Source organism: Pseudorca crassidens, chromosome 10 (assembly GCF_039906515.1).
Source record: "Pseudorca crassidens isolate mPseCra1 chromosome 10, mPseCra1.hap1, whole genome shotgun sequence".
Taxonomy (NCBI): domain Eukaryota; kingdom Metazoa; phylum Chordata; class Mammalia; order Artiodactyla; family Delphinidae; genus Pseudorca; species Pseudorca crassidens.
In genome coordinates this window covers 9,784,605-9,808,052 of record NC_090305.1, presented here as the reverse complement: position 1 = coordinate 9,808,052, position 23,448 = coordinate 9,784,605, and the positions used below count along the sequence as shown (strand labels likewise).

At 44.4% G+C, this 23,448-nt stretch overlaps 1 protein-coding gene across 13 annotated transcripts in view; it reads right to left on the bottom strand.

The window, feature by feature from the left end:
- Positions 1-23,448, bottom strand: part of PHACTR1 (phosphatase and actin regulator 1) — a 540,649-nt gene that overhangs the window by 192,964 nt on the left and 324,237 nt on the right. For all 13 annotated transcript variants that reach the window (XM_067752006.1, XM_067752007.1, XM_067752013.1 and 10 more), the window contains one exon: positions 14,597-14,761. In XM_067752006.1, the coding sequence (XP_067608107.1) occupies positions 14,597-14,761 (165 nt within the window). The remainder of the gene's footprint in view (positions 1-14,596; positions 14,762-23,448) is intronic.

The window sequence follows — 23,448 nt, the reverse complement described above, 5'->3', positions numbered from 1 at the left end:
AGAAACAAAGACCCAACACAGCAAAAAAATAAAATTAATTAATAAACTCCTACCCCCAACATCTTAAAAAAAATTTTTTTTTTGATTACTTTTACCGAACTGTCCTCTAGAAAGCTTGCACTGACTGATTCATCCTTCCACCAACAGTGTATGGGAGTGGCTGTTTCCCAACCTACTCTTGCACCTGCTGACAGTGTGGTCATCAATTTCTTTTATCTTTGCCAAAATCATAAGCGAAAAATGGTAGTATCTCACTCATGTCAATTTGTGTTTACTTATGAGTGCCAGTGATATATTTTTATATTTATGGGGCATTTATACTTTTCTTTGATTTGCTAGTTATTTCCTTTGCCAATTTGTTTTAAATTGAAAATATGAACTGTGCTTAAAACCCTGCTTAAAACCTTTAATGGTGACCCACTGCCTATAGGATAAGGTCTGGAATCCCTAACATATGGTCTGGTCCCTTCTAAGCCTCCTCTCTCATGTACTTGTTACCCATGCCTCAAAATTGACGGTCTAGTAACACCCAGTTGCTTGTGGTTCCGAGTCTGCATCATTTCAACTTCAGTCAAGACTCACGGGGTGACTGGTTGAAGGAATTCCAATTTTCATACAATTCACCTTAGATAAAGAACTATTATGAAACTTCCAACAATTTCTTGGCGTATTTTCTGTTTCTTATTAATCCTATTATCAGAGGCCATTTATAAATAATACGTCTGTCATGGTTTCTGCTGGTTTACACTGGTGATGATATCTAGATATCTTCCAGCTGGCTCTCACTAAATTCTCACTGAAGTTCAATCATTTGATGGGGAAAATGTTCAACTACAAGTGGATTGCAACATTCACACCAGGAGTTTAAAATTAACCATAAAAGAAGAAATTAGTCCAAACAGAGGCCAAAGATCACAAGAGCTTCCCCGAGGGCCACTCTGCACAGACTGTCCCATGCTGGAATATCCTAGACATCCCAGTCTACTCCTCCCTGCTTGATTTCTCACTGACCACACTTAGAACTAACCACTACACATCCCTATATTCCAGCCCTGCTGCGGGTGAAGTCATTACCCTCCACATCACATTACAACCTTTCTGGAATGCAAGGGCCAAAAAATATTTACCCCCAGCGTGCTCCAGAACCAATTTTCTACCCTAAAGACAAAAGTACAAAGGAAAGAAATGCTACAAACACAGATGTCTGTGGCAGGGTTATTTATAACAACACACACCCAAGGGAATATTTTACAGTCATTAGGAAGGTGACTTGGCTATGAGCAAGAGTTCTACTCCAACGTAACATTAAGTTAAAAAATTAAAATGAGAGCGAGATCAAATTATATTTATGTAATAGGGAAGAACAAATCTGACTCCATATTAGATGTTTCTTTTACTTTAACCTTTGTATTCTATTGCTTTTGCTTTTAGTTAAGAATGTTGCTTATAGCCTGAAATATACAGGAGAGCCCATTCTCAAGGCTGTGACCTTTAAGGATATAACGCTTTTCCATTCATATAGAGATACAAAGTTGCAGAACAGAGAATAGTATTTGTCTTGTTAGAAGTTTACAGGAGCTACTCAGCTAAAAGAACAAAGGATTTCTACACCAGGAATTTTGCAACAATCAGCCACACCCCTCCCTCACCTTGCCTTTAAAAATGTTTTGCTGAAACCCTAAAGGAGTTCAGGGTTTTGGGAGGCACGAGTCACCCATTCTCCTTGCACGGCCCTGCAATAAACCTTTCTGTGCTCCAAACTCTGACTTTTCAGTTTGTTTGGCCTCACTGTGTGTCGGGCACACGAAGCTGAGTTATGTTTTGATTTCATCTATGTGAAGTCACTATGAATGAATGTAAGCAGATATGTATAATGATCATAATTTGTCAGCATGCAAGGATGAAGGGTGAATTTTCTATTTTCAAGCTTTAATGGAATCCTTTTATTTAAAAAAAAACACCTCAAGTTTTCTTATTTAGAATCTAGATACAAAATTATGACACTAATTACCTTACATGGGGAGGCAGTTTGTGGTAATACCGTAACATGACTCTTTCTCTTTTTAGAGATATTTATATATCTACGGTTAGCATTCAACACACAAGAGCCCAGTTGTCTTTACAAAACAACCACAAACTGATGTGACTACAGCCATCATGGAAGGCCCATTATCATGGGTATCTCTGTAAATATCGACCTGACCCAAATCTATCAAGTTTCAGTCATTCATGAGGCAGGCAAGAACGATCCTCATTGTAATGGCAAATTTTCTGTTAATAAATCTTTCCAGCTGTCCATGCACGAAACAGAGTTTTGTGCTACAGTGGAGAAACTGTATAACTTTTTTTCACTTAGGAATATATTAGTATAAAATGATGTTGTAAAATGACAGTTCATAGTTGCTTCACAGAATCTTCATAGAAACACCTGGAACTGTAATTACCATGCTGCTCAAACTACCTCATTAAACAACCCCTTCCCAGAGGCTGGGAAGCATTTAAAGGCCCTTTTCACGTGCGCCCTTGACAACCAGGTGCAGTGGTAGGAGGCAGCTTCCTACAATTTCAGAGCCTTTCACGGCTCCCAAGAAGCCAGAGAACATAAATCCTGGTACTATGGAACAAAGCAGCCTTTCCAAGGACACGAAGACGTTGCTATGCCACAGAAGAGACATTCATTCTCTTTAGAAACTCACGCTTGGTTATTGGAGGACAAAAATAGACTAAATGTTACAACAGTCTTCTATGCCGAAATCACATCTGCATCTGAACATCATCAGCCCTCCTCTCTTCTACTCCACAAAGACCTCTCAGAGCATCGCTTCATTATAACTCACTGGGACGAGACAGGAAAGTCCTCTGTGGTATTTGAGGTTATCACCCAGGTCCTCCCTCCCCAGGTCAGACTGCCACTCAAGGCCGGTTCTCGGTACACAATGCTTTCTTTCATTCATATGATTTCATGAATACCTCACCCAGTTTATATTCTATTCACGCATTGCCCCCACTCTAACTCACCCCTGGGCTAACCAAAAGAAGAAGGAAGACCTTTAAAACTGACCTTCAGAAACAATTTGAATCATGTGTGGGCTGTGTATTCTCTTATTAAGGTTACTTGATATTTGTTTTAGGCAAACAAGCCCCAAATCATAATTGATTCACTGCCTAATGTCATTCCTCTATCTCCTACAACTTTACGAGGAAACCAACACCACCACAAATCAACCAACACATAAAAGAAGTCATTTTTTTAAAAGACACGTTCATATACATCATAGAGGTATTGTTCTCTGCCTGAGAAATGCCAGCATTAATCACTGAACACCAAGTCTTATTTCCAATATTATTTTGTCTTCTTAATGGGATCTGCTTTCTGAATTCAAGTGTGTTTAATATCTGTCTACCTAGATATACATACATCGTAACCTTTTCACTCTTTCTGCTTCCAAGTCACGTGTAACGGTGAAATTTCCGAGCAAAGCCTAGAAGACTTCGGTGTGAGACGGGCTTGCATTCATATCGTTTAGGGCTTTACCACTGACCAGCCAAGGGACCCTGGGAAGTTACTAGCCCTAAGCCTTATTATCTTTATGTATAAAACAGATATTCGGAGTAATTGCCCAGGACTGTTAAGGCTGTGAGAACTATATCGAAGTTCATTCAGTATCTGCCATGCAGTGGGCACCCAGCTATCCCCTACTACCACTGTTATTACTAGTGGTAATATGTTATTATTGTGTTTACAGTGAATAAAGTCCAAGGGAAAAGGTCAAAGAATTCCGGGGAAACACAGAAGGTGAATCTCTACAGGCAGACTTCAGAGACACTGTGGTTCGGTTCCAGATCTCTACAATCAAGCAAATATCACAGTCAAGCAAGCCACATACATTTTTTTGGTTTCCAAGGGCAAATAAAAGTTACGTTTACATTATACTGTAGTCTATGAAGTGTGCAATAGCATTCTAAGAAACAACATACATACTTTAATTTAAAGATACTTTATCGCTAACCGTCATCTGAGCCTTCAGCGAGTCGATCCCTGATCACCATAACAAATAATAAAAAAGTTTGAAATATTGCACAAATGACCCAAGTGTGACACAGAGACAGGAAGTGAGCAAATGCTGTTTAAAAATGGTGCCGATAGACTTGCTGGACACAGGGTAGCCACAAACCTTCAACCTGCAGAAAATGCATCATCTTCAACACGCAATAAGGCGAAGCATGATGAAACGAGGCGTGGTTATATATTAAAGCGATAGTCGTGAGAGAAGAGTGCACACTGCAATTGGACTGAATAAGGAACTACAATAGATGCTTGATTTCCAGTGTCCCCAAAGTGAATGATGATTCAGAGAGTCAGGGTGCTTCCGGACTGGAAGCCTGTTAGGGCAGAAATGAGGCATTTGGTGCACACATGCTTATTTAGGTGATGGTGGGAAGGTCCAGCCAAGGGCTAGCGTCAGGGCAGAGGCTGAACCTGCCACCAGAGATCTGAGTCCACTGCCACCATATCGATGGAGCCAGCAAATGACTAAGAATGTAATGGACTCAGGAGACATCAGAGCTTCAGATGGGACAAATGAGTGCTCCCAGAAGGAAAGGGGAGGAGAAGAATGAGAAGGGAAAGGACGCGAGGAAGAAGCATAAAGAAAGAAGAATGTGGTGAGCCCAGCCGGGAAGCGCTCAGGGCCAGTGGAGCATGGCCGTCAGGGCTGGTCCAGGGAGAGGTGGCAGCAGAGCTTGAGGTGTGCTCCTGGAGGGCCTGGAGGTGGGGAAGGCATCGTGCTTGCTGGCCTGGGAGCTGACCAGGGTCACAGACAAGAACCGCGGGGAGAGGTGTCGAAGGAAGACAGAATCCATGATTAGCCAAAGAAACTGGCCCTGGGACAAAATTTCCGATCAAGACACCCAGCAGAAGTGCGGGAGAGGAGAGAGACACACAGTATGAGGGCTGGGAACAAAGAAATTTACTTCTGTAACTATGCTAAGGGACTCAACCACCATTAATGGATTCCACTGAAATGGCAGGCAGTTGAGGGCTGTCTGAATGTTTTTATGAGTCTCAGTCCCGACGGCTCTTTCCACTACGCCTTGCAAGTTAACTGGTACTTCTACTGTGTTTGCAGAACAGAACTGGCCTCAGGGTCTGCAACTTATGTCCATGTGGCTTTAGCGTCTCCATTCTCCCCGCCTTGCCTGGCACGGGCCCACCTCGCGCTTATTATCCTGGCAGAAATAGTAATGGCATCTCATTTTACTGTCAAAGATGCCCAGGTCTGGAAAATAAAGCACACGGTATCCTGCCTACGTCTTTCTCTACTTTTGAGCATTCTGACTTGCCACAGAGATCTGATTTTCAGATTACATGCTCGTTGTTTTTTCCCCCCAGAACACCTCTTCATACATCAGTATTTTTGCCTACGATGCAGCAAAGGAAAAACAGGATGAAGCACTTCCTCAGGGGCCACTGTGTGTGTCCACTTAATTGTAAATTCTTAGAGAAGAGGAAATACTTTAGTGACCTAACTTGTTGGTATCTAGGAAAACACGGCGTAAACTCCAGCTTGGTGGGATTGTACGATGTGTCTAAAAGCAAACTCCTACACCCAGTACCTGAACAAACATTCCCAAAATCTAAGAGGAGCTCATAAGAATTGTCATCTGAGAGACACACACACCATCCAAAAACTGAAACTATGAAATAAGAAGTCTTTTGTTCCTCTTGGATGTTTGCTTACTTTTTAATGCATTTCTAAAAAAGAAATAATGGTAGATAAAACTTACAAAAAATTTACTACATGCGAGGTATGATTCTAAGAGCTTCCACAACTAATTTTTTTTTCCACCCTCACAGCTTTAGGAAGTGTCAGTTTTATTCCTATTTTAGCTGAGGGAACTGAACTCAGACAGTACAAATAACCTGCCTGAGAGAGCTCAGCAGTCAGGCTGTGGGGTCTGTGCCCTAACCAGTGGTCCACACGACCTCCTCACATAGAACTCCAGATTATCTTGGAAGTCAGTGGCCAAGCAGACACCTTATGACAAATGCTGTAAGGCCTGTGTCCTTTCAGAATCAGTTCTGCAAATGTCTAGCCCTAAATCTAGCACCTGCTCCAGAGGTCTGCGTGGTCACTGTCTGCTTACCTAATCCATGCATCTTTTGTTTCTATGTACCAAATAGCAGAAAGACATCTTGTTCTACTGCAAACATAAATGTAATGGTTTTGAATGGTATTTGTTTGCAGCCAGTGTCAATTTATTCTTTCTTAGCCATTCAACAAACAGGAAGTGTCTGTGGTATACATGGCATTGAACTAGATACTGTATGATACAAAGATGGGTAAGCTGTTAACCCCTGCCTCTAAGGGCATTCAAGAAAGACGTTAGGACCTCCAGGGTTGGTGCCTATTGATGCGATTCTCTTCCTTCACATTTCAGCTTTCTAGAGATAAGTCAGAAAAGGAAAGTGTCCTGTCACATCACTGTTCAGTGCAGATGAATGATACGTTTTAAAGCATCTGAATTATGAGTTCCCACACTCATGGACCCAAAACACAATGTACGTGATAAGATTCCAGGTTAAGTTCAAGTTCCAACTCTTCCATTTCTAACTGGAAAGTATTTAGCTGCGCTAAGCCTCAGTTTCTTCACCTGCCAAATGGGCTTAATAACACTATGTAGGTCTGTTGTGAAAGTAAAGTAATAACGCCTGGACAGGGTCATGCACGTGTCACATTCACAGAAAACCCAACAGATTATAGCAACTGCTGTTGTTGTTGTCAGTATAAAATTGTAAAAGCAGTCTACCTGGAAAGAAGGGAATAAGGAGCACCTGCAGTTTTCTTAGACCTCAACAATGGAGGTAGCTGGCTTCCAATACTGGCACCCAATGAACCATGCTCCTGGCACTCACACCCTTGTTTCGTTTGCTCCAACAATGAGTCTGGGCTGCTCCTGTGACTTGTTTTAAGCAACAGAATACTGCAAATGGGATACTGCGCCAATTCTGGACTTGAGTCTTAACGGGCCTGGCAGCTTCTACTTTCACATTCTTGGGGGCCCTGAGTCATCCTGCTGGAGAGACCACGGGAAAAGACCACACGGACTGGCACTGAGAATGCCTGGAGGAGAGAGGCCTACAGCTCTCCCCATGGCCTGGTTAGTCTCCAAATGACTCCAATCCCATCTGCCTGCAAACACGTGAGAGACCCCAAGCGACACCAGCTGAGCAACCACCCAGCTGAGCCCAGTCACAGAACATAATACAACTGAGTTTGTCGCTTTAAGCCACTAAGTTTGGGGGTGTTTGGTCCCATAGCAACAGATAACCCAAGCAACAGTGCTGCCCAAATAACCTGACCTGTGAACAGCTCTGAGAAACTGAAAAGCATTCGTGGATGATGGCAAGTTCTTCCAAGGCCGGGACCTTCCAGCTTATGCTTCAATCACTGTCCTTACCTCTCCCCTTTCAGACCTATTAAACAGAGGACCTCAACAGTACGGTTGGCTGGCCACCGCATTCGGGTACCCGCTACATCAGGTGCTCTACTTAATGCTGGGGGACAGAGAGGCAAAGGCAGGATCGCTGTCATCAAGGACCATATAGTCTTGACATGCAAGCAAAGAATGTTGGATAACATGCACTTTGAGAGGTAACAATGATATCTTTACAATCCCCACTCCGGGAGGGTGCCGATTCCCACAACTTTTAGCCTGTACCTCCTAGAGATGTCCTTTAAAAATAGGGCCTCTACACTTCCCTGGTGGCTCAGTGGTTAAGAATCCACCTGCTAATGCAGGGGACATGGGTTTGAGCCCTGGTCCGGAAAGATCCCACATGCCACAGAGCAACTAAGCCCATGCGCCACAACTACTGAGCCTGTGCTCTAGAGCCTGAGAGCCACAACTACTGAGCGCTCGTGCCACAACTACTGAGCGCTCGTGCCACAACTACTGAAGCCCACGTGCCTAGAGCCCATGTTGAGTGGCAAGAGAAGCCACCGCAGTGAGAAGCTCACGCACCAACATGAAGAGTAGCCGCGCTCGCCATAACTAGAGAAAGCCCGTGCGCAGCAACAAAGACACAACGCAGCCAAAAATAAACAAATAAAATAAATTCATTAAAAAAATAATAAAAACAGAAGAAAAAAACTCTTAAAAAAAATAGGGCCTCTAAGTCTACTTTGCCTTCTAACCTCTAGATGTTCCCTTTGTGAGTCATGATGGATACGCAGGTAAGAAGATTCTGTGCCTGTCCATGCTCATTCTTTTTTTTTAAAGAAACTGAGTTTTCCAATCGTACAAAGAGAACTGTGATCCAGCCAGGTGCTGAAAGCTACACAACTTGATGATTTCTTATTAAGATCAGATGCTCAACAGTGCTCTGATTATTTGCATGTCTTTCTCCTAGTCATGAGACTTGTCATCACTGAAAAATGCGCGGAAATACAGTTATTTGGCCTCACAGTCGCTGCGCTGGTGTTTCTATTCCCCTTGGAATGCCAAAGCCATGTTAAGGTGAACTCTGCATCTTGACACAATCCAACCAATCTCAAACAAAAAAACACCTCCCTCAAGCTCTACCCCCTTCTGGTGATTACTCTATACTTCTCCTTCTCCCTCCCAGACGAACTCCTTAAAAGAAGTAGTCTGCTTCCTCAAGTCTCACTCACACCATAACCATATGCTTTCTAAACTCCCAGCCATGCAGCTTCCCGAAACTGTTCTCCCCAAGGGCACCAGTAATGAGTTTTCACTGAACGCTCCAGACACTTCTCAGTCCTGACCATCTTGCCGGGACCTGGCAGAGTGGACCCTCCTCCTTTCTTGAACTCTCTCCTGCTCCGGTCAGGAGATACCAATGGCCCCCTCCTGGTTTTCCTCCTAATTCTCTGGCGGGCCTTATCTGCCTTCCCTGTAGACTCTGCTGCTGCCTGTGTTCATAACTTGCAGGTCAGTGGTCCTCAGGGGGCTGCCACAACCCCTCTTTGCTTCCCATGTCAAATTCTCCTTTGGAGTTTTCATCCCATGGCTTCAACAAATATCCCTCCAACTGGGGTATCTTGGAACCACATGAAAGCCAGCATGCCCCCAAATAAAAGCTCATTTTGCCCATAAACCCGATGTAGTATGTGGTACCTCCATCCATCTAACGGCAGGTCACTGCTCAGAGAGAAACAAGAGCGTGGTTCTTATTCTTCCTTTATCCTCCACATCCAACCTGTAATCACGTCCTGCTCATTCTATCTCCTAAATATCCCTTGCAACTGTTCACAGCCTGTAGCTCCTAATGCCACTCTTTTAGCCTAGGTTATCTTCATCTCTCCCCAACAGTAATAATTAACCACCTGCTAACCAGTTTCCTTGTTGCCAGAATCAACAGACACACTTAATATTCCGTTGGATGTGACAGCAACGAGGTATCTTCTTAATTCTCTCACAAGTAAATTTTCTCTCATTACAGACACAAATATATGGAAGAAGTTATATTAACAACTTGAAAATAACATTGGGTACCACTCCAAACTCTTCCCATAGCATGGAGAATGATCTTTCAGAAAGGCAAGTCTTCTGATAGCTTCATTAGGGTAATGCATCAGGATAAAGCCCAGACTCCACGACGTTCTACTAAGAACCTTTATGAGCAGACCCTTGCCCACCTCTTCAACCTCATCTCTCAGTACTCTGTACCCCTCCCTGCCCAACAGTCCTTTCCAAACCACAACCTCTTTCCAAGCTATAGATTGTCAATCTCTCCTCCTCTCTTTTCCAGGTTTTCTTACATCCTGTTCTTTCCACTGGGAGAGAAGACTTCCACACATTCACTGCCTAATTCCTTGGTTAAACATTCATTTCTCTAGGAAACCTTTCCTGGTAAGTTATAGCTCAGTTGGGTTTGTCTCCTTTGAGTTCCTGAAGCCCCTGCGCGTCTTCTGTTGCTTACACTTTGTTGTGAGTATTGGCTTAACTACCTGTTTTTCCCTCAAGACCATAACCTTTGGGAGATGTCTGTCTGCACTGTTGCCTGTTTTTAGCGAAGGTGGCAGTGCTTGGCAAATACATAAGCGCAACATGCCAAGTGGGTATCGTTTCTGAACTCCCTACGGTTCACAGAAGTCTGAAATCCTAACCTCTGGCCAGGCAGATATCCTCAGCCCACCCCACACTCCTTGCTTTCCATTCTCCAGCCACTGGTCATCCTTGCTTTCCTAGCTGGCTGACCCCTCCTTCTTCCACCACAGGGCCTTTGCACATGCTGTTTCTGCTACCTGGAAGGCTAATTTTCTAAATTCCTACGCCTCCTTCACATCCCAGCTCAAACTTCTCTTTCTTAGGAAAGTTTCCCTACTCCCTCAAGCCCCGCCCCCTCATTCTTTCAAGTAGCTTCCCTTCACTGTCCTTATCACAGCTGTGATCTTAACCTTTACTCTTGTAATTTGACTGTCTCTCCAGAGACACCGTGCATGCCATGAGCTCACCGACAAGGTCCAGTTTCCGCTCGCAGTCATACTCCCACGGCCAGTTTCAGTAAGTGATAGGCACTCCGGAAGAGGTTTTTATTTTTAATTTTTTTGCTCAAGGCCCTAGGGGTGCAGGAAAGCTTAGAAGCACAAAGCGAATTTTGGCACGTTGTAGACTTCCAGGGCCAACTCTCGCAGCTTATGATTTTCTTTCAAGAGGAAATAAAAGCATAACTCGGTGGCGTCTTCACAGCTTATTCCTGCCAGTTCTGCTTTTCTATAAATACAATCCTCATTTCCAAGGAATCTGGATAAGATGGCTGCAGCTGACTATTTTGGGGAGGCCCTGTCGATTCTATTTCAGAGTGGATGTTGTCATCTGTCTTTGCTCCTGGGGCAGGTGTGGAATGTGTCGTGGACCCCTGTCGCTGATTCTACAGAAGAAGTTGGACATGTCAGGCTAATTGCTTCACAGGCCCTGGACAGAGCCTCTGAGGACAGGCTGAAAGGCATGTTGAGATCTCCCGAGGACCCATTATTTTATGTTCTATCCATTACTGTTTTACTCCTACTGTCGTGTGATGCTTCTGAGAGAAGCTTTTTGTCCTGTAGTGTTTTCTCCACCAGAGTTCAGTGCTGAAGGCCGTTTAAGGACACCAGCCTCCAGCTTACAATAGGAAGATGTCTGAGCAGCATGGGACGTGGAGATCGGTCTTTGAAAAATTCATGTAATTGTTGATGCCAAAGTTAAGGAAAATGTTGACATCATAATTTTCCAATGTAGTTTTCTTATTGCTACCATGACTTACAAAGCAAGATTTCTGGGTGCACCTTTGAAAATGCTGCATACACAGGCACATACATCCTGTAACTTGAGTTACAGTAAGACTACAGTATAGCTAATTCCGGCAAATTATAAAGGTAACTAACTCACTGTGGAAATAATAACAGGCCAAGTATGCATTGTAATCATGTAACCTTTCATGTAATCAAGAAAGCACACAACTTTAAATACAAATACATAATATAAATGTAATATCTGGACTTATTCTTTGTATTTAAAATTGTGGAAATTATTGTACATATGAAAGGACATTACAGACACACACATATAAGACAAGTAAATGCATAACAGCTAAAATTGGCCAACCAATTAATACTCCCACAGTCAACCCTCTTGTATATTTAATATTTGACTCTTATCCACACATAGGAAAGTCTGCACTTCAAAGTACTATTTGAACATATATATAATTTATCATGCTAAACATCCTTAAATTGTCAGTATTTTTCTCCTTGGAGCTAAAAACTAGCACAGAAAGTCTCTCCTTATTTCCAAAAATAAGGAATAATATTTCTGAATCCAGTTAAGAACAAAGGATACTACAGTGTAAACCACTGGTTTTAAAAAACCTAGAATAGCTTGTTATATCATATAACCATCCATCACAATATACGGATATGCTCTAGTCTATCCTCTATTTTCTCTAATTCAGGAGCTGAATATGTCTCTTTAAAATAAAACCACATACAAAAAAATAAAATACAATAAAACCACATACAAATATGGCATTCGGTTGCCAAATTAATCAGTTTGACCCTCGAGATCACAAGAACTTGCTAAGAATAGTTAATAATAGGATTAAAGCTGCAACTTTGCCTGTCTCATGTTTTAATTCTTTCCCTCAAAAGTTTTAAATGAAAACATTTTCAGACTTTTAATGGTTCATGAGTGGTTTGATGCCACTGTACTTGCACCCATCAAAGGACAAGTTCTCCAACATCTTTTTTTTTTTTTTTGGCTGCATTGGGTCTTCGTTGCTGCGTGCGGGGCTACTCATTGCAGTGGCTTCTCTTGTTGCAGAGCACGGGTTCTAGGTGCGTGGGCTTAAGTAGTTGTGGCAGGCGGGCTCAGTAGTTGTGGCTCGTGGGCTCTAGAGCACAGGCTCAGTAGTTGTGGCGCACAGGCTTAGTTACTCTGTGGCACGTGGGATCTTCCCGGACCAGGGCTTGAACCTGTGTCCCCTGCATTGGCAGGCGGATTCTTAACCACTGCATCACCAAGGAAGCCCTCCGACACCTTAAAAAGTCTGCACGACGGTTCAGGTGCCATTTCACATGAGAAGCACCAGACCTTCGCCCTGTGGTCTTGCCAAATGGACTACGCAAAGCTCTGGAATGCCAGGAGGAAATGCATCTGCCACCGTCATGCGGGAATTCATGCTGACAAATGGCAACTATTTAAATGGATGTGTGTATTACTACAAACCATTTTCATAGCAGAGTCAGGAAGACCATCGTAAAGGAACTTGTGGAATCTTTTTTTTTTTTTTTGCGGTATGCGGGCCTCACTGTTGTGCCCTCTCCCGTTGCGGAGCACAGGCTCCGAACGCGCAGGCTCAGCGGCCATGGCTCACGGGCCTAGCCGCACCGCGGCATGTGGGATCTTCCCGGACCGGGGCACGAACCCGCGTCCCCTGCATCGGCAGGCGGACTCTCAACCACTGCGCCACCAGGGAAGCCTGGAACTTGTGGAATCTTTATTGTTATTTTTTCCAGTGCTTACAGAACATTCCCTTCTTCTTTCCTGTTCACATGTCTTACCCCTCACTCTGCCTGAAAATATATTTCATTTAGATTTCTCCTCTCCAAGGCCATGATGTAAGTGCCCTATTCTGTTTCACTCCTAGGGGACACAGAGGAGTCATCCATTAGAGTTTCCCTTGCACGTAAATCTCTCAGTAGTGTTTACAAATACGTAAGCGACGTACACATTTTATGCCACCTTAACAAGTCTGTACAATGACCAAAAGGGAGAATGCAGTCAGGTGAAGAGTGGGGTGTAGTCAGGTAAATGTCAGCGGCGTGACAATTTAGAAATTCATGGAATTCGGAGGTTCACTGTAATCTCAGGAATGAACAAATTATATACAGCCACAGGGCACTGAGGTTTCCACCTCAGAAACAGTCAGAAAGCACGAAACTGGGGATGTCTACCATGAGAACTGTTTCAGATTCCAACTTTCCTATGTTTGTTCTTCTCTTTCATTCCCCAAAGCAGCTAGCATGAAAATTCTCAGATTCGTGGACGAGTATTCATGTACAAGAAGCAGATCATCGCCTATTTCACAGTTTAGACGTGAGCCAAAGCGGGGAGAGGACCAAGAAACAGAGGAGGTGATGATTCTGAGGAAGAGGGAGAACAGGCTGAATTTTTGAGGACACAGAGGAAGAAGGAAATAAAAGCCCCAGAGTATCCCTGGAATGACCCGGGTACCAAAATCAGGACAAAACAAACAAAAAGAATCTGCACGGCTCCTCCATCACCTCATGTCAAACCCGACAGGGTCAAATCAGAACTCTTCACGTTTCTTTCCCTATACATCTCCCTCTGCAATACTCTTACTTATTAAAAAATACCCACATAACGTGCCGCCATAAACACCCCACAAACACTAAGTCATGTAAGGTACTATTTTCACCCCTATCTTACAGGTGGGAAACAGGTACGGAGTTAAATTGAGCAAGGTCATGCAGCCACCAAGTTTCAGAGCTGGGACTTGAACTCATACAGTCTGACTCCAGAGTCTGTGCTCTTCACACCCCTGCCACGCTGACTTTACCCAGATTCCTTTGCCGTCCACTCGGCTATGAACTATATAGTTATCTTTGTCATTACAATGATGCTTCGCTTACTCAAGCTTTTGTCTCCATGAAATAACCTATTCCTATCTGCCAATAACCATATATAACTTACTTTCTGCTCCTGTGTTGATTTTTATGGGAGCAGGGAAAATAAGGATGAAAAATGAGAAATGGACTGTCGACGCTAGAATGAAAGCATACAGGTATGGGAAAGGTGGAGTTCTAAGTTCAGCTATTTATAGATCAAATAGAAGTGGTGGTTTTATAAATTGCAAAGCAACAACCAACAACCTGAGCCATGAGAACACACATAGGACCTAAAAGCCAATCTCCATCATTCTGAAGGATCACTAAACACAAGAGCAAGCCTAAGGCTGGATTCTCTTCCTTTGGTTCCGACAGCCTAGGGTAATTAAATTCTACGAATGAACGTACAGAGCTGAAGAAAACAAACGCCCGATGAGAAACAAAGGAAAACATAACCTTACCTGCAGACGTGTGTTTGAACTTTTCACTCTTCTTCTTCCTCCATTTCCAAGGCTTGAAAATCCTTCCCAGGTTGGCAAACTTACTCCTCCTCCGGATGGGTGGGGTGTGGGTACCCGGGACAAGGGAGTCAGATCGCATTGCCGCCAGCCTCTCCACTTCCTCAGCTTGTTTTCCCGAGAAAGAGATGGAAAAGAGCGAGAGAAGGAAAAGTGTTAAAATGGGAGCCTCACAGATGGCCAATGCTTGCCATGGTTACAGATGACAGAAACCACATGACCCAACTTCCGTTTCTCTTTCTGCCTTTTGGAATGGAAGTCCTACCAACGTGTTCTAAAGGCTGGTGACAGTCAGCCCAACCCTAGGAATCTGGAGCACCCCAACCAAATTTGCCCAGCCTTCACCTAGGCTTGAGCAAAAGGATGAGGTGTTGGAGGAGGAACAGAGCGCCCCTGACCCATCGGAGCCTCCCCTACGAGGCAGGGACAGGGCATCCAAAGAGTCAAATGACAGTGTAGCTACTGGCCCAGCACTTTCTCAAATAAGACTTGACAGATGCCATCACTATAACACCGTCAGCTGAGAAAAGAGGAGGGAGAAAACATTTATCAACCGTCTATTCCAGCGCCAACATCTCCACCACCCACAATGCTCTTTCCTACAACCATGCTTCACCCAGACCTGCAGAAGTACTAGCATCTACTGAACGAGTGCCTCCGCCTTAAAATCCACTGACCGTGTTTAGAAACATTTACACTTCATAAGATTTTACAATTGCCACAATTCGTTTAGGTCTTTTTGTTCCTGGTGCTTTGCTTTAATAAAAAAAAAATTCCTGTAAATTGAGAGTTGAGCGTGACATTAGGTACCATCTAGCCTAATCCCAACAGCTTGACGTTTTGAGGACATGAAGACCTTCAAACTCATAATGCCCAGGGGACCCTTTCTTAAGGGCCACAAGCACTCTGACCGCTTATCACTTGGAATAAAACTCTTTTCCAACGTACATGAGCATCTATAGATCTCAGTGAGGTAAAGAGGCCCCGACTTGAATTTTTATGACAGGCATAATCTGAGAAAATAACCTCCTTGGCGAAATCAAGGCAGGTGGGAGGGACTTGCCGTTCCAGAAAGTCCAATTACATCTAGAGCTGCGGCCAATCCAGAACCACTCTGCTGGGCCTCTTGACACCATCCTTCAGAAAAATTTCCTGGACTTTGCAACACAGGTTGTTCTTGGAATCTCGATCTTACAGCCTGATGTTCTACCTACTACCATCCAATATGGTTTTAACCAGGAGATTCAATCATTCAACAGATACATATGGAACCCTCAACCACATGCCGGGCCATGTGCAATGGTGACAGATGACGACAGGTTGGCAAAGGCTCCTGGGCAAGACGGAAAGGAAGTAGATGAATCTGAGTGACATCTGGGAAGCCAGGAGTCAACAGGACCTGGGACTGACTGGGTGGATGAGGGAGAGGAGGCAGGTCATTCCTGATGGCCACATTCACATCGGCGGAGTGGCCCCCTTCATTCATGGAAGCTGGGAACATGGGGGACATAAATTGGGCGGGGGAAGGCAGTAACGATTTGGACGTATTGCATGGCGAAGGCACTTTGAACTTTTTTAAAATTAATTAAGTATTTATTTATTTTTGGCTGCGTTGGGTCTTCATTGCTGCGCACGGGATTTCCCTAGTTGCGGCGAGCGGGGGCTACTCTTCGTTGTGGTGCGCGGGCTTCTAATTGCGGTGGCTTTTCTTGTTGTGGAGCACGAGCTGTAGGTGCACGGGCTTCAGTAGTTGTGGCACACGGGCTCAGTGGTTGTGACTCGCGGGCTCTAGAGCACAGGCTCAGTAGTTGTGGTGCACAGGCTTAGTTGCTCTGCGGCATGTGGGATCTTCCTGGACCAGGGCTCGAACCCGTGTCCCCTGCATTGGCAGGCGGATTCTTAACCACTGCGCCACCAGGGACGCCCGCTTTGAACTTTTGACTTGACGTGGTTCAATGAATGGGTAATCCCCTCTTTTCAATCACTGTCTTAAGTGACCACTTAATAGTGCGCCAGACACTGATTATTTCTGGAGCAGATGCACAGAAGATCTGGACACGGCTGAGCAGACTCTAGCGGAAGAGTCAGAGACATCAGTGTGGAAAACTGCTGTGACGGGGAACTCCGCCAAATTCAACGGAGGCAAAGAGAAGCTGACTCTGCTTCACAGAGTTGGAAAACACCCCCCGGGCGTGCCACGTACCATTTGGGGCTAGATTTTGAAAGAAAAGGAACTGTTCTCCCCACGTGAGGAAGAAAGAGGAGTGGATTCCTGGAAAGAGGAAGAGACCCAAAAGGAACAGAGAGGCCTGAAAGAACATGGCATGTCTGGGAGCTTCAAGAAACCCAGAGAAACCCGGAGTGTCAGCCAAGATGGGGAACCAGAGGTGAGAGGTGCGAGAGGGGGCTGGAGCCAGATCCTGCAAGCCTGGGGGAAGTTTATTAGGTGTTTGGGTTTTATCCTATACCCAGAGGGAGAAGGAAGAGAATTCGAAAATGGGGATTGACATTATGACATTCAACAAATATGTACGGAAAGCTCGCTCTGTTCCAGACACTTAGGCTATGTCCGTAAGCAAAACAGATACAAACGCCGACTCAGGGAGCCCGCCCTGGGAGGTAGGGTGAGCAGCAGACATTCCACAGTCAAGCTAAATCAACTGCAGAGTATGGCAGAAGATACTTGCTTGGGCTTCCCTGGGGGCGCAGCGGTTGAGAGTCCGCCTGCCGATGCAGGGGACACGGGTTCGTGCCCCGGTCCGGAAAGATCCCACATGCCGCGGAGCGGCTGGGCCCGTGAGCCACGGCCACTGAGCCTGCGCGTCCGGAGCCTGTGCTCCGCAACGGGAGAGGCCACAACAGTGAGAGGCCCGCGTACCGCAAAAAAAAAAAAAAAAAAAAAAAAAGATACTTGCTTGGGGGAGAAAAAAAAAGTGACTATGATACAAGTTAAATGAGATCAAGAGTGCCTTGGTGGAGGAGGGGCTCAATTTTAATCAGCCTGACCGAGAAGACCTACCACCAGGACACAACCAGATGTGCTTCTTAGGAGAATCATTTTCACAGCAATGGCATCTTAACTGGAGTGTGAAGAAACAGGTGGCAGAGGAAGTAATGAGGAGGCTACTGCACTCGTCTGGAGGGACAGAAGGGACACAGAGAAAAAGATGCAATCCAGCACGGGGAAGAATTATCTTGGTAATTTTCCGGATACACATGGGGGAGGACAAAGAAGCAAGAATTAAGTTTTTGCTTTCCATGACTGGGGAGATAACGAAGCCTTTACATTTTTTAACGAACTCTGAGTATAAAGGGAAGAAGCCAGCCGAACAGGATGGTCGCTCAAGGACAAGGGCTTTGGAACCAGATAATGCAGTTTTTGTTTTTGTTTCTTGCATACCTCTTTAGGGAGTCGGACTTTATTTCTTAAGGTAACGGAGCACAACTGAAGGAAATGTGTCAGGATGGGGAGACGGGATCACGTCAATAGGCTGAGCTGCAAGAGCCAGTGCAGAGTAAGAGGCTGAAGATGTAGGGAAGAGATTGAGAACTTTGTGAAACAAGGTTCTTAGGGAGGAGAAGAGGTGGGATGACAAGTGCTTATAGAAATTCGTCATCGGAGGACTTTACTCTGAGTCACTGAACATCTGAACTGAGATATCTGGTCACAAATGGCACAGATCAGATGGGAGCCTCAGAAGGATTAATGTGGTAGCAGTGGATAAAATGGATTATTGGAGCCTGATGGGAAGAAGATAAAGACTGAGGTGACTTTAAGTAAGTTTGGGTTACAGAGAGGCTGAGGAGACTGTTTTAAAGAACGAACTGCAATGAGTAAACAGAAGCCAAACGGAGGAAGTGAACAGCCTCTGGAGCAACACTGAATTTGGAAATTATTCTCTTTAAAGGGTATCAGCTGCTGGAGTTGGTGCTCCCTCAACAACGCTCAGTAGCTGGGAAGAGCCACACAGCGACAATTGTGGGAAACCACACCAGGGAGGTTTTGAGTCCAGGATGCAAACCAACTCAAGAGAGTCTGGTGATCTGATTCCCACAAGATCCCTTTCTCTTTTCTATGCATCACCTTTTAAAATTTTCTTGCTTCAGTTGCTAATCTCATTGTTACCTGTCCACATTTTGCAAGTCTCCAAACCTACCTTCCCAACCCTAATCTCCTGCCTTCAAACTTGTATTTTGAACTGCTGCTAGCTTACTCTTCCAGAAGCCCACTCTTCTCAGAGACTTTCAAGGAGTCCACACAACTTACAGTAGAAAGTTCTCGTTTCTTGCTTTGCCCTTCAGGAAACTCTGCCTGAGCTCCTGCCCAGAATGATCTTCCAGTACCTCTCTAAACATATGCTGCGGCCCAAATGAAACACTGTCTGGGTCCCAGTGGGCTTTGGGGGTGGGGATCAAACCCCCGAAAAAATACACAAAATTTCATGTCTATCTGAGTATCTACATTTGGTTGGAAGAGTTCCCATCTTTGAGTCTCCAAACAGACTAAGACACAAAACGTAAAAAATTTAAAGCATCCCAGTTGAGGCTTTATATGAGTTCAGCCAACTTAAAACATCCTCTGCTACGGATTAAAGGGAGGGAGTATATACTAAAGCCAGAAAAAGATAAACAATGAAAAACAAAACCAAGATACAAGTTATTCAGGATTGACACGAGTTTGCTCTCATCGTTGGCACTCCCTAATGGTTTGTTTAATAAGTAAATGAATGAGAGCATCTGATGCAGCTCCTTCACACCATCTTGAGGTATGAAAATCAGCATCACTCTTCGACTTAAGACAAATGTACCACAAGGACCAAAAACCTGCTTCATAATCACATTTTCCAAAAATGAGTAAAAATTATTCTGAAATTACCATGTTAAAACAATTATAAGGGAGAGACCTTCAAGATGGGCAGAGGAGTAAGACATGGAGATCACCTTCCTCCCCACAAATACATCAGAAATACATCTACATGTGGAACAACTCCTACAGAACACCTACTGAATGCTGGCAGAAGACCTCAGACCTCCCAAAAGGCAAGAAATGCCCCCACGTACCTGGGTAGGGCAAAAGAAAAAAGAAAAAAGAGACAAAAATAGGGATGGACCTGCACCAGTGGGAGGGAGGTGTGAAGGAGGAAAGGTTTCCACACACTAGGAGACCCTTCGCGGGCGGAGACGGCGGGTGGCGGAGGGGGTAGTTTCGGGGCCGCAGAGGAGAGCACAGCCACAGGGGTGCGGAGGGAAAAGCGGAGAGATTCCCGCACAGAGGATCAGGGCCGACCGGCACTCACCTGCCCGAGAGGCTTGTCTGCTCCCCCGCCGGGGCGGGCGGGGCTGCGAGCTGAGGCTCGGGTTTCGGTCGGAGCGCAGGGAGAGGACTGGGGTTGGCGGCCTGAACACAGCCTGAAGGGAGCTAGTGCACCACAGCTAGCTGGGAGGGAGTCTGGGAAAAAGTCTGGAGCTGCCGAAGAGGCAAGAGACCATTGTTTCGGGGTGCGCGAAAAGAGGGTAAGATTAAGAGCGCTGCTTAAAGGAGCTCCAGAGACGGGCGCGAGCCGCGGCTAACAGCGCGGGCCACAGAGACGGGAATGAGACGCTAAGGCCGCTGCTGCCGCCACCAGGAGGCCTGTGTGCGAACACAGGTCACTAGCCACACGCCCTTCCGGGGAGCTGTGCAGCCCGCCACTGCCAGGGTCCCGGGATCCAGGGACAACTCCCCCGGGAGAACGCACGGCGCGCGTGGTGCAACGTCACGCTGGCCTCTGCCGCCTCAGGCCCGCCCCGCACGCAGTGCCCCTCCCTCCCCCGGCCTGAGTGAGCCAGAGCCCCCGAATCAGCGGCTACTTTAACTCCGTCCTGTCTGAGCGAAGAACAGACGCCCTCCAGCGACCTACACGCAGAGGCGGGGCCAAATCCAAAGCTGAGCCCCTGGGAGCTGTGAGAACAAAGAAGAGAAAGGGAAATCTCTCCAGCAGCCTCAGGAGCAGAGGATTAAATCCCCAGTCAACTTGATGTACCTGCATCTGTGGAATACCTGAATAGACAATGAATCATCCCAAATTGAGGCGGTGGACTTTGAGAGCAACTGTAGACTTCGGGGTTGCTTTCTGCATCTAATTTGTTTCTGGTTTTATGTTTATCTTAATTTAGTATTTTAGAGTTTATTCTCATTGGTAGATTTGTTTATTGATTTGGTTGCCCTCTTTATATATAGATAGATAGATAGATAGATTTTTTTCCTTTTTCTTTTTGTGAGTGTGTATGCATATGCTTCTGTGTGTGATTTTGTCTGGATAGCTTTGCTTTTACCATTTGCCCTAGGGTTCTGTCTGTCCATTTTTTTTAGCACAGTTTTTAGCGCTTGTTATCATTGGTGGATTTCTTTTTACATTTGGTTGCTCTCTTCATTTCTTTTTTTTAATGACTTTTTAATTTTTAATAATTTATTTTATTTTATTCTTTCTTTCTCCATTTTCTACTGAGTCATATGGCTGACAGGGTCTTGGTGCTCCGGCCAGGTGTCAGACCTGTGCCTCTGAGGTAGGAGAGCCGACTTCAGGACACTGGTCCACCAGACACCTCTGGGCTCCATGCAATATAAAACGGCCAAAGCTCTCTCAGAGATCTCCATCTCAATGCTAAGGTCCACTCAACGACCAGGTCCACTCAACGACCAGCAACCTACAGTGCTGGACACCCTGTGCCAAAAAACTAGCAAGACAGGAACATAACCCCACCCATTAGCACAGAGGCTACCTAAAATCATAATAAGGTCACAGACACCCCAAAACACACCACTGGACATGGTCCTGCCCGCCAGAAAGACAAGGTCCAGCCTCATCCACCAGAACACAGTCACCAGTTCCCTCTACCAGGAAGCCCACAAAACCCACTGAACCAACCTTAGCCACTGGAGGTGGACACCAAAAACAATGCAAACTACGAACCTCCAGCCTGTGAAAAGGAGACCCTAAATACAGTAAGTTAAGCACAACAAGAAGACAGAGAAATACACAGTAGATGAAGGAGCAAGGTAAAAATCCACCAGACCGAACAACTTTAGAGGAAATAGGCAGTCTACCTGGAAAAGAATTCAGAGTAACGGTAGTAAAGACAATCCAAAATCTTGGAAATAGAATAGACATAATGAAAGAAACATTTAACAAGGACCTAGAAGAACTAAAGATGAAACAAACAACGATGAACAACACAATAAATGAAATTAAAAATTCTCTAGAAGGAGTCAATAACAGAATAACTGAGGCAGAAGAACGGATAAGTGACCTGGAAGATAAAATAGTGGAAATAACTACCACAGAGCAGAATAAAGAAAAAAGGATGAAAAGAATTGAGGACAGTCTCAGAGACCTCTGGGACAATATTAAACACAAAACAATCGAATTATATATAGGGGTCCCAGAAGAAGAAGAGAAAAAGAAACAGACTGAGTAAATATTTGAAGGGATTATAGTTGAAAACTTTCCTAATATGGAAAAGGAAATAGTCAAGTCCAGGAAGTGCAGGGAGTCCCATACAGGATAAATCCAAGGAGAAACACACCAAGACACATAATAATCAAAGTAACAAAAATTAAATACAGAGAAAAAATATTAAAAGCAGCAAGGGAAAAGCAACAAAGAACATATAAGGGAATCCCCATAAGGTTAACAGCTGATCTTTCAGCAGAAACTCTGCAAGCCAGAAGAGAGTGGCAGGACATATCTGAAGTGATGAAAGGGAAAAACCTACAACCAAGATTACTCTACCCAGCAAGGAGCTCATTCAGATTTGACAGAGAAATGAAAACCTTTACAGACAAGCAAAAGCTAAGAGAATTCAGCACCACCAAACCAGCTTTACAACAAATGCTAAAGTAACTTCTCTAGGCAGGAAAGACAAGAGAAGGAAAAGACCTACAATAACAAACCCAAAACAATTTTAAAAAAATGGTAATAGGAACATACATATCGATAATTACTTAAACGTGAATGGATTAAATGCTCCAACCAAAAGACAGAGACTGGATGAATGGATACAAAAACAAGACCCTTATATATGCTGTCTACAAGAGACCCACTTCAGACCTAGGGACACATACAGACTGAAAGTGAGGGGATGGAAAAAGATATTCCATGCAAAAGGAAGTCAAAATAAAGCTGGAGTAGCAATTCTCATATCAGACAAAATAGACTTTAATATAAAGACTATTACAAGAGACAAAGAAGGACACTACATAATGATCAAGGGGTCAATCCAAGAGGAAGATATAACAATTGTAAATATTTATGCACCCAACATAGGAGCACCTCAATACATAAGGCAAATGCTAACAGCCGTAAAAGGGGAAATCGACAGTAACACAATCATGGTAGGTGACGTTAACACCCCACTTTCACCAATGGACAAATGAGCCAAAATGAAAATAAATAAGGAAACACAAGTTTTCAACAACACATTAAACAAGATGGACTTAACTGATATGTATAGGACATTCCATCCCAGAACAACACAAGACACTTTCTTCACAACTGCTCATAGAACATTCACCAGGATAGATCATATCTTGGGTCACAAATCAAGGCTTGGCAAATTTAAGAATATTGAAATTGTATCAAATATCTTTTCCGACACAACACTATGAGACTAGATATCAATTACAGGAAAAAATCTGTAAAAAATACAAACACATTGGAGGCTAAACAATACACTACTTAATAACCAACAGATCACTGAAGAAATCAAAGAGGAAATCAAAAAATACCTAGAAACAAATGACAATGAAAACACAA